This window comes from Botryllus schlosseri, chromosome 6 (genome assembly GCF_051294905.1).
Source record: "Botryllus schlosseri isolate E-star chromosome 6, Bs_hap1, whole genome shotgun sequence".
In the NCBI taxonomy this organism is placed as follows: Eukaryota; Metazoa; Chordata; class Ascidiacea; order Stolidobranchia; family Styelidae; genus Botryllus; species Botryllus schlosseri.
The window spans coordinates 19,719,889-19,736,157 of NC_137241.1; the positions used below are offsets into that span (position 1 = coordinate 19,719,889).

General features: G+C 37.6%; 2 protein-coding genes across 2 annotated transcripts in view; both read right to left on the reverse strand.

Moving 5' to 3' along the window:
• Positions 1-16,269, reverse strand: part of LOC145441419 (receptor-type tyrosine-protein phosphatase epsilon-like) — a 251,311-nt gene that overhangs the window by 224,806 nt on the left and 10,236 nt on the right. The window lies entirely within an intron of this gene.
• LOC145441422 (receptor-type tyrosine-protein phosphatase alpha-like) overlaps positions 1-16,269 on the reverse strand; it is a 131,428-nt gene that overhangs the window by 110,769 nt on the left and 4,390 nt on the right. Inside the window, exons 9-16 of the mRNA XM_080319278.1 lie at positions 15,519-15,634; positions 15,341-15,405; positions 14,903-14,985; positions 14,706-14,840; positions 14,494-14,643; positions 14,305-14,429; positions 10,982-11,117; positions 9,719-9,896 (exon numbers count right to left, since the gene is read on the reverse strand). Of these exons, the coding sequence (XP_080175404.1) occupies positions 9,719-9,896; positions 10,982-11,117; positions 14,305-14,429; positions 14,494-14,643; positions 14,706-14,840; positions 14,903-14,985; positions 15,341-15,405; positions 15,519-15,634 (988 nt within the window). The remainder of the gene's footprint in view (positions 1-9,718; positions 9,897-10,981; positions 11,118-14,304; positions 14,430-14,493; positions 14,644-14,705; positions 14,841-14,902; positions 14,986-15,340; positions 15,406-15,518; positions 15,635-16,269) is intronic.

Consider the following 16,269-nt stretch of genomic DNA (forward strand, 5'->3'; position numbering starts at 1 on the left):
ACGCTCCAATTCGATTCCCACACATTCCATATAATTACTAACAGAACCATTGAGTACCAGCCTTGACATTTTCCGTAGTACTAGATGGCATGTATACAATTTCATGACATCCGACAGTACGACGTAGACTATCAAAATATCGAAAGAAGCCCTCTATTCTTTTCTGTAATAATCAAGGTTTTATCAAGACTTCCCTTCATATAAACTCCAGCAGAATCACTAATAACCTCTCAAGTGTACTCAATTTACTGTAATTTGATACTCGTGTACCAAATCCCTATTTTCCGCAAGTATGATAGAGGCTATCGCTCGATACTCAACGATTCGTAATTTTGCTGGAATACAAGTACAATTAGTTTAAAGTAGTTTGAGGTTACGTTTGTATCACCTTGACAAGTGCTATTATCAAAAAATGCTTTTGCTAAACTCTTACACTTTCACTACACTTCTACACTGAATCTTGTAAAGTAGATAGAAGAGGAAAACTATTAACATAAGGTAAGTGAGAAGCACGCAAATTTCGATTGCATACAAATGCCACAAACTGCGCTAACTTCCAGAGTTGTTACGTATAGAAGTACTCGTACTTCTTGAGAATACCCAAGTAGGTTTTTTGCCTACATGTACCAAATACTATCAAGTCCTTATGATATTGGAGTACATCAACTTCATGATAGCTACAGTATTAAACAGAAATAGACATGGAGTACTAACGTTTTTGCGCAGTGAGAGTTCGCAAATTATCGAATTATTTTTGTTATTTTTATTGCGATAAGTCATTCTGCAGCGCAAAAATGCGTCGTAGGATATAGATGAAACTAGCACCACTCATCAAGACTGCTGATAACAGTACATTTCAACATTTAGTTGCAGTAAATTTCTAGTAAAGTACAAGAAGTGATGATTTCCGAGTGAGTTAAAAAGTAAGTATTGCAGGTATAGTTTACCTGAAAACCGAATGCTCTGAAATAGAAGTAGATGCAGTGTAAATAGTTAATCACTTGATTAAGTATAGTGCAAGCAGATAAAACCTATACTTGAGTACTACAAAATACACGAGTACTTCGCTATCGACTCCCTTCACGTAATAAGTGACTACGTTTTAAGACTGCTTTTACCGATACTCGTCAGTTTCAGTTTTAGATAGAATTCGGAAACCAAATAATTTCATAAACATAAGCTAATTAAATGAATTTACTCGAATGTACTATGCCGCGCTGATAAGATTAATTATAATATACTTATCATGTTACAGCGATTTTTCTAGCGTAGAAAATCTTTAAAATGTAGTAAGCAGGCCAATATGAAGATATTCGTTGAGCTGAATAAACATAAAAAATACTCTAGACTACTTTGTCGGTACTTTACAGTTTCAGTTTTAGATTTGTCCCTTTCACTCCTCGCTATCTAAACATGTTTAGAATATATTATTTGCGATGATACGAACCCGTAAAGTACTCAAGTAGCTTTTCGTTAGATACAGATGAAACTGACACCGCTCACCAAGACCACTGGCCCAGTGACAAAAAGTACATTTCAACATTTTAGTAACAGTAAATTCCTACTAAAGTACAAGAAGTGATGATTTCCGAGTGAGTTAAAAAGTAAGTATTGAAGGTATAGTTTGCTCGAAAACCGAAAAACTCTGAAATAGAAGTAGATGCAGTGTAAATAGTCAATCCCTTCATTTAGTATAGCGCAAGCAGGCCAAACCTATACTTGAGTATTCCAAAATATACAAGTACTCCGCTATGTACTCCCTCCACGTAAAAAGCGACTAGGGTTTAGACTACTTTTTCGGTACTTGACAGTTTCAGTTTTAGATAAAATTTGGTGAGACTTTAAATTTTAAAGTAGTTTGAGCTTACGTTTGTATCACCTTGACAAGTATCATTATCAGACATGGAAATGATACTATCACCTAATACAGAAGTTAACACACGTCAACGTGCTTCGGAATTCATGAGAAATTGCTTACTAAGAGAAGTATATTCTGGTATACACAATAGTGGAGAGAATCTTTAAAATGTAAAATGTATGGGTATTCATTGAGTTGTATAAGCATAAAAAACATTCCCGCGCGCGTCTTAGTATTAGGTGGTAGGGTAGGAAGTGTTAGGTTTAGGAGCGCGCGGGAATGTTTTTTATGCTTATACAACTCAATGAATACCCATCGGCCTGCTTACTACATTTTAAAGATTCTCTCCACTATTGTGTATACCAGAATATACTTCTCTTAGTAAGCAATTTCTCGTAAAGGGTTAGGACGATTTTCAATGTAGTTACACATTCTAGTTGTTTTGATGTAAGGAAAAAATCATTCGATAACTCGATACAACTAGTTAACACGCGTTGATGTAACTTTCCTCATTTGTATGCATAGCCTACGCGAAATTGGTTACCGAATTTTTCGATTAGTTTATATTCCGAATTTTATTTAAAACTGAAACTGTTAAGTACGACTAAAAGTGTTATAAAATGTGAAAAAGTGTACATGTAGAATTATTATTATGTCATGAATAAGTAGTTTACAAATTCACACGATTTTTCTTGTTGCGTTCCGGGATAAAATGTAATTTTTCGCTCTTTTTTATTTTTTCAATAAAATTAGTATTCATTTTACAAAAACGTCGTGTAAAGGTAGAGTACTTGTACATTTCGTAGTGCAGAAGTATAAGTTTTTAAACTAATAACATGGCAAAATTTTCAGAATAGCAACTTAATATTCAGTGTAACGCTACTCGCAGTATAAGTGTAACAGTTTAAAAGTAGTTTTCTATATACCTTACAAAATTGCATAGTCTACGCGAAATTGGTTACTGAGGGAGGTAATTTTGTAAATAGCAACAACATAGTCAGATTTATACTTGTTCCTTATACATAATATTTGTATAACATGATATTTGAAGGCGGAGAACTAACGAAATTGAAAAATAGCAAACATAAATCGAAAATTTCCGAAGTCCTACCATGCAATATTTGAGTTTTACAAATTACCCTCGAAGTGAACCACCATGTTGGATATTATCGAAACGATTTCTCATGTTGCGTTCCGGGATAAAATGTAGTTTTTCGCTCTTTTTTATTTTTTTTTTAATAAAATTAGTATTCATTTTACAAAAAACGTCGTGTAAAGGTAAGTACTTGTACATTTCGTAGTGCTCAAGTATAAGTTTTATGCGTAAAGTCTGTCTTGCATTTAGTTGTCAGCTCTGAAAGCAAGCAAAGTTTGGGGTATTTGCGCAACATCGAAATTTGTACACTTCACGCTTATCTTATGTCGAAAACATAAGTTAGTTAACAATATTTCGAATCGTGGGTATAAATAATTTTTAAAAAACCCAAATATGCCGCATCCAAACTTCGTAAATTTTTTAGATTAGTTTTTTCGTTTCTATATGCTTTAAAAGACTCATTCAGACCTCGAACCTACGTGAACACTTGTTCATTTGAACTTAAGTCCAACGCCAAAAGCTCTAATTTACAAAATTTTCGGAGTACCGACTTTTTGGGTAAATTCTGTGATGCGCTTAATTACTAACTATGAAAGCAAGCAGTGTTTGGGGTATTTGATCAACATGGAAATTCGTCCACTTTGCTTTTAGGTTATGCTGAAAACATGAGTTACTTAACAACATTTCGACTCATAGGTGTGGATAATTTAAAGTACATAGTATTAAAGTCATTAATGCATCGGTCGCAAATAAATCATCAGTTGCACTGCAAGTTGAACATAAGTCGTACGGATGGCACTAAAAATAACTGTGTATCGTTTTGCACGCACACATACTGCGGTGTTGCGATATAGTCCTGATACGATTGTCCAAGTTCTGAAAGCTGGAAAAGATACTCTCATATTATTTGATTGCGATTTCAATCCCGCAGAATCTCAAGTTATTCGTAGTCAATGGAATGGTACCTCTATCATAGATGTAGAGGGAAAAGAGATCTTCCGATTTGTTGGTATCGTTAATATTCAACGCAAATCGGGCTTCATGATTGTGCGGGGGATCCCATTGTTGAATTTGAATTGATCAGCGTGTCGCTGTACATGATGCACTATATCGAAAGCATTAATGCTAGTTGAATATTGTCGAATGGTTGTCTGTAATGTTAGTTGCATACAAGAGTCTCGGTGATCTAAGCTCAAGATTTACGTACGCATGCTTGATTTGTTTCCATAGCCCCGACATTGGGATCGCTTGTATGGGTCTAAAGAAAATAAGTCGTAAAATGTGTAAACTGTAGAAAGCGTAACTGCGAAGTTTAGATTAATGAAAAATATAGTGATTGAAAATAGATCACTGGATTATAGTTTACAGAAAACTCCACAATTCTATGTGACGTCCTTACATGCCAACAACCTTCGAACTATTCGCCACCTCATAAACACTTGAGTAGGCCTACATTTGATGCGTGTGGGGAAAACCTAGGTAAATTTTCATATGCATTTAGTTTCCAGCTCTGAAAGCAAGCTTGGTCTATGATCAATAGCAACTTTTGCGTAAACTCCGTTCTATTTCACTTCATACCTACACAAGTCTATTCGAATAATTCGATGTATAATTGAACTTTACTCTGCATGATCATTAGGGCTTCTATTTTTTGTTGCAGGGCAACTTTGTTGTAGCCGAAAGTGGTATTATCTAGCAACAAGGTTTAAATGACTCGCCTCCGGCGTTTATTGACCGTATTACCCGTATTCTCGTCATGCAAAAATTATGCATGTATTAGTACGAAGCTCAGATGCAGCAAAGTGTGTGAGACTGCCTGTGCGTTGTTGTTCCTAATCCCGACCTTCCGCTCGTATCGTATATACTACAAGCCAGTGATCGCTACATCAAACAAAACGGTCAGATCGAACGAAAGAACTCGGATCGCAGTGTCGGGAACATAGATAGTCTGAAAGCAATGGGCCTTTGGTAAAGTTATATGGCCGAAAACATATCTAGCACGTTCATTAATCCAAATATACATAATAGAATATCCGGGACAATACACATAATGGAATATCTGGCGAATGTAGTCTTGCATAGACATCATAGTTTTCGAAACTTATGTATAATCTGAATTATATTTATTTTTCGAAAGCGAGTTATTATAAAGTCTCGGAATTTAATCATCTAACGTATAATGAATGTTATTTATTTCCCGGAAGCAAGTTATTCAATACATATTGCTAAATACACATGGAAAATCGGTATTGAAATTCGCAAAACATTAGAATATTTGGGTGTGGCAATGGGTGTCATATAGGCGTGGTAATTAGGGTGACGTGGCTTTGGGCGTCCTGTAGGCGTGGCCATTAGGATGAAGTGGCGCTCTGTGATTGGTGCGTACCAAACGATTCCCATAACACTACTAACTTACTAGACCGATAGAATGTGGTTTTGATTCTACAATAGAGTAAGGTGTGACCATACATATTGGAGGATACCGCTAAAAATGCAATATAAAATATGTTATATTTAGGTCAATTTACTCCTATGTTTCCCATATTCTTTGATCGAATGCAAAGTAGGCTACCAATACATGAATTGAAATCACAATCTTTCTGGTGACGTCAGTGACATTCCAAGTTGCCTTTTCTATCATCCAGGTAAGTTATCATCCGCCTTCAAGTGGAGGTGTACTGATTGTTACCAATACACTGGTGTGACCTGTGAGCACAACCAATCAATCAATGATTGAGCGTTTTATCGAGTCTCCATTGCTGTATCACAAATAAATTGTCCGCAAACGCACTGATCGGAGCTTACAACTTACGCTGTCGTAAACTAGTAGTAATATAATCCAATATCAATGTATACCTCTTCTATAAACTGCTCATGCTCATATAACAAACCCTCTTTTATGATTGAAATCGAACGAATATCGTTTATACTTTTACATTACTCATCAACAATGGAGCCGGATTAAATACTATATCATGGATGTGTAAGTGGGTAGTGTATTGCATTATATCATATCAATTTTTTCATCTTTTTAAGGTACTGCATTTTGACTGATAATTACAGACTGGGAGCTATACCTATACTTACGTAGTTGAGCAATTCTGCGTGAGCGATACGACGCCTTTTTGCGTGTATATTCAACTCTATATTCGACTCGATTCAGAATTAATGGGGACTCAATCAGCATCACAAACATCTAGCAAAATTATGCAATGAATATGAATTATGCCTCGAAGATCTACATTGACTTGACTCGTGACTTGACTTGACTTGACCCTAGTCACGTTCAAAAATCGTGTGACTTGACTTGACTCGAGTTACCATCGAAAATCTAGTGACTTGATTTGACTCTAGTCAAAATGTGGAGTGACTCGAGATGACTTGTGACTCGAAGGTAGTGACTTGATCCAAACACTAGTGCAGAGGTCTCAAACACGCGGCCCGCGGGCCGCATGCGGCCCGCCAGAGCATTTCGTGCGGCCCGCGACGACATTTCAGATTTTCATTAATTTTACAACATATTAAGTGCAACATATATCTTTTCAACTTGTAAAGGGAAAATTCCCTCTTGAATTGCTCCGATAAAACTATTCATCCAACTTCACTATCCGCGACCATGTAGTAGAGATTCCCTATTTCGCAACATTTCCAATTCATGATAATAAACCCTGACCCTTAGACGAAAGTCGTTCACAGCACTATGCTTGAACGATTCGTGACTGAAATTTTTGAGTTAGACTTGGACGCGACCCTTATCAGAATTACTCAGACTCGGGCTGACTCGATGGCCAAATGAAAATGACCGGAGTGGACTCGAAAATCCATGAATTGGTTAGAACCATGGACGCAACAAACTATTCGCGTGTCAAGGGAATACTAACAGATCAGAAGGTCGCAGCTTGGCATTTCGTCAACTAAGCAAGTAGTTATGGCAACCATTGGCAATCTGTTAGTTACATCTTGGGTCGCTAAACCAGCATGTTATTAATGCCACTTAAAGGTACCGAGTATACCGTAGTGATACGCTCCAACGATGTAACGATGTTGTTCGGCGTTCCGATATTTCTATAACTATGACACATTCATTATTAGATTTATATTGTTATTTTTCTGCTCCAATATTTGAAGGTATTTGACCATGAGCTTAACACTGTTAAACCCCAGATGCTGAGATAGCAGATCAATCTCTATTATCAATCTGTTAAATTTAAAATATTCATAGCAGCTGCAAAATTATAACGTGATAGCGTTTACGATAACATTATATTTTTGTCCGTTCACATGGCGTCTATATCTTATAATTAATATATATCAAATACAACAACACTTCTATTCAAATAGTTATAAATCTGATAATTTTTTTCATGCCAGGCCTAAATTGATACTAGAGTAAATCCCATTTATATGATGAGTGTTGAATGTCAGTCTGTTAGATTGGCTCAATTTCAATATGACAATTTCATCCCGTCAAATATGGCCTACTTTGAAAGACATGGAATACCCCTGTTGATGCTGCGGCCCGCGGCGTCGTCAAAACTGGAAAATTGGCCCGCGAGCACATTTGAGTTTGAGACCTCTGCACTAGTATGTACGATGGGTTCTTCTGATATGCCGTCGCTAGATGGTAATGCAGAGAATATACTTCCAGTAAAGTGCAAATTACGTTTGTTTCCATACGCGCCGAAGATGACAAATATACTACAAATAACCCGAAACCGTAATTCACACAGTAGCCCAAGATGTTTCATTGATTATGAAAGATAACGAAAATTTCAAGATTTTACCACTTTAATAGAGATACTCTATTCTGAAGTAGACTGCTTTTGGTCTCCCTGATATCCACTTTACTCAGGTAGTGCAGCTTGCTACTTTTACCCTCCACGATGATGGTCGGAACTTTATTTATGTTGGATTGATCATAATTGTTTTGTGGAATGCCTGTAGGCACAGGCCTACTTCTAATGCATAAAAGCAAGCAGAACAAGCATTAGTATGCAGTTATAACTTACTACAAATATACATTTTGGATTGCTGCGATTTCTACAATTTCGGTCCCCAGTCCTTCACCTTGATTCATATCCGACCGCGGAACATTAGGGAAACGGGTGTATGTATGGTCCGGCGTGTAATCATTCACATATTGAACATGTAGTTACATCAGGCGATGTGTAGAAATGGTCACTATATAGGGGAAGTCTTGTCAGTGGCTACGGTTTTATCGCATCATCGTATTTTCGCTCCATTACTACACCATCTAATAAATTCATATGCGTTCCTGCTTAGAAATGACAATATTATGCACCCACATCCAAACAGGAAAAATCAAATGTAGCTTTTTTCATTGGCTCAATATTATATAACTTATAAAATATTGACGTAAAATTTACCAATGCAACTTAGTTTTTTTTTTTAAATTGCTATGGTTACTTTCTTCGACCTGAATTCAAATGTCCTTTGCAACCTATGCTATACAACTTCGTGCAACGCCTATCGAAAAGTGACGATAAATTAATTGTTAATGTTGGAACAGCCTGATGGTCTACATGCGGTGGGAAGCCCTTACGATTGATAGAAAATCCCCAAGTTCTGTTTGGAATGTTATTTGGCCGTGTGCAAATATATTAAACACCAACAAGTCAATTACGTTCCGTTCTTCACTGTGTCGACATCCGAATATACTGCGTTAATCGGCATAACACACCCAACCTATCGAGACAACTTTCACTATTAAATTTTGAACTACTTACCTTTGCTGTCTACAAGTTTCTCTATTCGAGCACGAATTTAAGTGTTATTGGTATTTGACGGTATAAATTTCAAAGCACAGCAAGTGAAAAATCGCATTAACTATAAAATAAAAATGGGCCAACGCCCTGTTCTTGTTGGAATGGGTCCCCGATATATAAAATTGTTTGAATATGCCGTTCATCCGTCGGTGTATAAGTATATGCCGCAAAACATCAAGGACCAAAATAAACAGCATCTTATTCCTATTCCTATTTGACAACATCAAAATGCAATAAAAAATAACACGACATTTCAATCGTTTATTGCCGTACATTTGCCTTCTATTTTCCATGACATTTGTTTACAATGAGTGCTACACAATATAAAAGTGGCCAGTCAAATCTCACAATAATTCGGCTTTTAATTCCATAACGATGACTCAACGGAATGTCCAATGCTCGCCGGCGTTACGGTCTCAAACTACTTTCATTTTATCAATACGGTGTCCCACTATAATCCACATATTAAATTTGGGTCTTTTACGATTCCGATAACCGGTGGCCATTATTTGATTTGGAGGACAGCGATTGCGTGTTAAAAAGTATTTCAAGATGCGCATACAAGGAACAATGTCCGATCACTGTGATAGATTGGTAAAATGTATGACACTGCCATCGCAATCGCATTCTCGTTACGATATATGTATTATATATAGAATTTCTATCGTATCGAACAATTCAGTCGCACTTTGAGCGACCTGGCGCGGATTGTGCTCCTTCCTGCTTTGATACTCATATTACACAAGAAACACTAAAACAAAGGTGAATTGATACAATGGTGATTATTCGTTGAAGAGGTCAATAAAGTGTCACTTTATTGTTTTCTGACATCGCACTATTCACAATGAATGGATATGTATGGGGGATTATAGAAGTGCATGTATGCAACGGTATAGGTCATCTAAAACACGAATGAATAGAATTATAATATGTATACGTTATGGTCTGATGTCCATTGTTATAGACTGGTAGTCGCAGGTTCGTTTTCGTAAGGTGAATTGTTCTGAGAGGGTGACGTTTTTTCAGAGTTCTTCCGGCCATTCGCGCGATCACCGGTAGTTGCAGGTTCGTTTTCGTAAGCCGAATGGTTCTGATTCTTCCCTCCATTCGAGTGTTCACAACTTCTCAAGGCGTCATAGCAGAACTTGTATTGTTTCTGCAGGAAGAACGGCGTATTGTTCGAGTGGTGAACGGTGTCGGACAATAACACCGACAGAATGCAGCTTTACAAAAATTCTTGCTCGATGATAGTGACCAAAATCGTCAAGTCCTCAAATCAATTCGTATATAAAAGCTTGAGAGAACCGTTCTGCGTATACATGACAGCTAATAAAGCGGATATGTGTTTGTATTATAATAATTCAACAACAATCCGTGTTTCAATGCACGAGGTGCGTCTCGGAGTATAGCTGAATAGTTTGACTTAAACCGCGGAACTCCGCAATTAAGACAGTTCACGCAATTAGACTATTCACTGGTGATGGTCCTGGTGATTCGTACATAAAGCACGTTAAAAGGTAATGAAAAACTCAATCCCTGATATAGGCCGATTGAAAATTTTCTGGACTAATTTTGGTGAAATGGTGGGCAAAATTGTTGAAAATAATATTGATGGTAATGCGAGGCCGTATTCTTCCTATATAGTCATATGGCGGGATGTATTTACATCGCAAAATATTGTAGTAATAAGGTCCACAGTCACAGCGAAATCGAGATGGGTTCTAGTGCTACTGAGGTTACCGACAAATAAATTTTCAAAATGGTGTGCCGTTATCTAGCTTCCCAATCGACTGGTCGACATTTCATGCTGTATGAAATTAACGGACAATAATGCTAGTTTGTTTACGGGGTGGGTATTTCCAATACGTGTAAAACTATCACGAAGCAGAAGATATTTCGACACTGGACGGAACCTAAAGATGTTATTTGAAATTATGCCTTCTACGAGCACTATGCATTAAAAAACGTTAGAGTTTTCAACTTTCATTGCACTCAAATTTTGCAGACATCTCTTAAATGTTGCTGACACAGTCACAATATTTTCCGTGCAAACAGTATTAACAATAAAATTCAAACAGTCATCGCGTTAGTGGGTCTATAAAAAGTTACAGCGCATTTGGACTATTCACCCCAAAGCTGCTTTCCTACCCGTTCTGTCATGTACTATCAATCTTTGCCACCGGAGTATGATATTATTTATAGGCTTTGATGTGGAAAATTCGGATGCCAGTAGCTATATACCTGATCATTTATCAAACCGACGTTGGCGTCCTTCAAATCTTTTGCTGTTCTGAACACATCCACACGTTGTTCGGTCTCCATGCGTGACAGCAGATTGATCAGAGCACAAAACGACCCGGTTTCCCCGAATCCTCGTCTAAAAATTAAAACAGATCATTCAAGTTGCCGATTGCAAATAATGATCATGATTATTTGCAATGGTTTCCATTCCAGCATTGGTGAAATTCGGCGTTTTTCACGGATACTGTCATACGTTTGGTTACTGCAAATCAATGTAGACTTGTAGAGGGATCATCCATGACTCAGTAGCTTAGGGTGCAGGAACCTTTTTCGACAAATGAGCCATATTGACCCTAAATTTTCAAATGTAATTCGCAAATAGCAATACATGTAAAGTGATACTTCACAATCAAAAATCCGTGACACGAAATCAACGTCAACTACATAAGGGATTCGTCATGGGCGCCATGTATACACACCGTGTAAGATATGTTGTAATGTTTTAACGCCCGTACTAATCCAGCCGGTGGCCAAAATCATATACAGAACAATATAAACGGCAAATTAGGAATTGGTTAAAAAGCTATATCATGTCGAAAATGCGATATACGGCTTGCGAGCTATAGGTTCCCGACCCATGCTGTACCTTGATCAATTTGTGCTTTACGAGGGTATAATTTCAAAGCAATCGAATTTACCATTCTGTGAATAAAGTTTTTTTGGGGGGTTTGTTTGAGGTATTCATGACATTTGTCGACTACTATGGTCATTTACACGGTACCAATTACTTCATTTTCATTTCGTAACGCCGACTTCTAGCAGGGCTCACATCTTGGCTTTGATAAGACACTGCCTACCCCAAGGGTCGGCAACCTACGGCCCGCCGAACGAAATCGTCCGGCCCGCGACATAATAATTAGTTGTCACAAGAATACGGCCCGCCGTTTCACAATGCTTTTCAATCTGCAGTGCCGCACTGCTTGGAAAGAATTGCGTATTGCTATGATATAAGTTTCCGCCATCGTATTTGTCTATTGTGACGCCATGAAACGAAGGCGGTTGAAGTATGAGATGAAGACTGTTTGTATTGAGTACAATAGATCAGTGCTTATCAATCGGGTGCAGCTCGTACCATAGTTTTTAACGGGTTTACCGATGGGGTGTGACAATAAAGGTGTCAATCCTCTGCTTCAAAAAGATTTGGAACATCTCAGACGCAATGAGAAAATCTCAAACTTACACTGTTTAATTACAGATAACTATAGCCTATATATAACCTATAGCCTATATAACTATAGGTTAGTTATCCATAGTTCAATTCCCAAAAGGCATTGTGCGCCAAGACAACAAACCTGACGTGTATTGGCCACAATGATGAAAACGGTTGATGATGAAATGATTTTGTCTCACAAACTGAATCACCAACATTGTTACGCCAAATATTACTAGAAGCATAGAATCAATATGGCGATGTAATGTATATCTTCCATGTTCGCGCATCAAGTCGAGCAGCTATGCTTACACGAGTCTATGAACTGAGAAATGAAATAGCAACTTTCCTTGAAAATACAAATATCGCCGACTCATAATATTATAATTAAAAATGGGTATCTATATAATCTTGATCTCCTGGTACATTTAACGTCACATCTGAACAAATTGAATTTGCAACTTTGGGGGAAACAACTGAATACATGAGATGTTGAGGCGCATTCGAAACAAATCTGCGTCTCAGGGAATTTCAACAGTACAAAGAAAATTATGCTCACTTTCCTATACTGGAGTAGAGAAAACCTAGTACCAACGCTGTATTTGTAACTGTTATACGAAATTTAATTACTGAATATTCACCCGCTTTACCGTCATTCCTTCTATACAAAATAAATTCTGAATATTCAGTACTCATTTAATGTGGACGCCAATAGCATTGCCTGAAAATTTAAAATGGGCCTTTTGAAGTGCGATGCAGTTGGATTGAATGACAAATTTCACACAAAGAGCATATCGCTACATGACTTTGATAAAGAGTACGTTCTTGAAATTTATCTTTATCGCAGCTTGTCCAACAATGCAAAAGACATTGCATCGATTTTTGGCAGCACGTATACGCATGTGAGCAATAGTTTTGAACAATAAAATTCACGAAGAGCAAGGTAAGATCACGTATTTCGGAAACCCATTTACAATATGGCCTGATTCTTGCTTCATCTGACTTGTTATCAGAAGTTGAAAACCTTTCACAGAGCAAGCTGCGCCAATAATCACATTTATTCTGCGTTGTTGAAGTGTAAATACTTGTGTTTTATGATTGGTATGATTGAGATTGCAGCAATGTAGTATAATATACCGAAGTAAACGTAAAATATAGCATTAGGAAAAATTCCGGCCCGCCAAAAAGTTGCACACTCGAAATTTGGACCGTGACTAGCAAAAGGTTGTCGACCCCTGGCCTACACGGATGGTATGGCGAGAAGGAGCCTAGATAAACCTCCAACACTTGGGTTCGAATTCTGGTGTCGACCTAAGTCGGACTCGAAACTCGCAACCCATAGGTGTTGCAGCTGTGGATTATGCTACTACGCTACCTCGCCACCCTGTTAATAATAGGGTTACCATATTTGGTGAATCTGAAAAGAGGACACGTTTTCAAAATTTTCAGAATCCCAATACCGGAGAGAAATCCGAAAAAATTGGTAAATTTACTCCAAGTCTGTTGTTGGTTGACTAAAAAAAACGTCATCTTTCCTGCTCGACTCCTAAAATACCCACTTTCCATGAGGTTTTCCGTTGGTTGACTAAAACAAATCTCAAAATATTCAAAAAAGAGGACAAATCCTCTTAAAAGGGGACGTATGGTAACCCTAGTTAATAAGGCTATTGCAGGGAAATTGGCAATTTATGGTCCAAGAAGCGTATGTTGGTACACTGCGCAGCTATCATTACGGTTCGTGCAAACCCTAAAAGGTTCAGGTTCGTGTGAACACGAACGTATACACGAACACATGACCTCACACGATGTTACAATGTCAAGCAAAACACAAATAAAGTTTTGTCAGCTGTCCACGTCCGGTTTGTTTTTAAAGTAATACAGTCTTTAATATAGTCTTTAATGAGAGGGTGTCGCTGAATAGAGCGAAATTTGAAATCACGATATGATCTTTTGCAAGTCCTAGATGCGACGGATGCGGGACTGGTCTTTGGTAAGAGGGCTGTGATTGGCACCCCGTATTGCTGGACTTCTCAGTGGCACGGCATATCATCTGCTGTTGCATCTACTACTACCGACTTCATACAATTTTGACAGTTTTGCTATAGGCATGCACCTGCAATGAACTAAAATCCTCAGTGGTTTGCTGGGCGACATCGCTCTAATTGCACGTTTTATATCTTCTATCACGTTTAGCGCTGTTTTGGGCCTCCACTTTAGTATATTGTACTGTTTGATTTCCTGGAATGAAAAGGATGTTTAGATATTTCGTCATAAGCTACCGATAAGTTGATTTCACCTATACCTTGGTTTGTAATGACGGATCTCGTCGTACATATATGCTGTTCGTGTGAAAGTTCTTATTTTCGTCGACCCTCATTGACAATTCCACCGATACAGAAAAGAATTCTCGTTTCATCTTCTCTTCTGATGGCCAGCATTCGTTGACGTTTTCCTTCGGATAAAAACAAATAAATCGAATCCCAGAATATTACGACATGGTGAACTATGATATACTTTCGGATGTAGTGATGGGTCATTGATGGACACTATGAATTGAATGTCATTGTCGAGGTTCAATCTCCAAAAAGTTTCCGCTGTCGATTTGGAAGGCGGAATGCAGGCGATCAGTTCAAGAGAATGGTCATATGTCTAAACGAAAGGAACATTTCTCGATTTACGATAGAGCTGCCATACAATTGCATTAATCAAACCTCCACACGAACTGCACAAATCCTCGCGATATTTTCGCCATCTTCTGGTCTCCAAGTCACAGGTACATTCAGTGCGAACGCCACTAGAAATATTATCAGCGCATACTCAGTATCGTATCCCGAATGGTATGGTGTGGGAGCATGCAGCAACTGTGGCGCCATGTAACATAGGGTCGACATGTGAAATACAACGCTGTTTCGAAATGTGTTATGGTTAATTGGAAATGAGAAGAAACTTCATCTAACAGTAAATGGTTCCTACCTATTGCATGCAACACCAATTAAGATACTATTTGTCCGCTAACAATAGTTGAGTTGGTCAATGTTAGCCACTATGTCGCTGTTATGGCAAAATTTATGATTTATCCAGCGTCGCTAGAAGGAAATTCATGAGAATTCCAGAATTTTGGGTGTATATGATGTAAACATTTCCAATACCTTTTTCTGGGGCAATCTTTGGCAGAGATGCAGCATCTTGTAAATGTTTCGTCTGCCTTGAAAGCCTATGCATGAATGAATATAAGTTTCCTTCGCCGCAAAAGGTTTGTGTGTACCATAGACCACTCAACCTATCGATATTCAACAACACAATATTCCATGGAATTTGTAAACTTACTCCGCGCTGCTAGGATTGTTTGCTAATCGCTCTGCATAAAACGCTTCTTTGTCAAGATCAGTGTCTTTGAACAGGTGATAATCCGTAATTAGTCGATAGATGAATTTGTATTGGTCCTAAATTATTAAAAACGTAAATTTAATTTTGGATGTTTTGAGCTCGATAATCATCTGGCTTAATGACATGTGCCAGGGTAAAATCGAGTGCGAAGGGATTTGAATTCGAGCCGAGTCTTCAAATACCATACCACAAATCATTAAATGCACATAATGTCGTAATTGAAAATGGCACTAAGGCAGAAATAACGTTCCTGAAACTGTTGACTGATTTATACTTCACACTGTTAAACAAACATTATTTATATGTTAAAACACGTAGAACTTAAATTTTCAAATGATTGCATGCAATACGTAGCAGTGCTGAAAAAAAAATCAATTTGCCTTCGAGTCATAAGTCATATCTAATCCTCGTATACTTTGACTCAAGAATTAATTTAAAGATGACTCGAGCCAGGTCAAGTTAAGTCGAATTTTTTAAGCAACAGACTAGACAAAAATATTAAAACCGCTCATTTATTTATTCAAGTCATGGTGATTTGTAAGCTGATTGAAGTACCGAATATTTACTCTGAATCGAGCAAGTAACATACAGTTAAGGATACTCGTAGAAAAATAGAGGCTACAATACGAAACTTCGAGAAGTTGCAGTAATTTGATATTATATGGAATTCATCGCTCCCCTACACACCCAT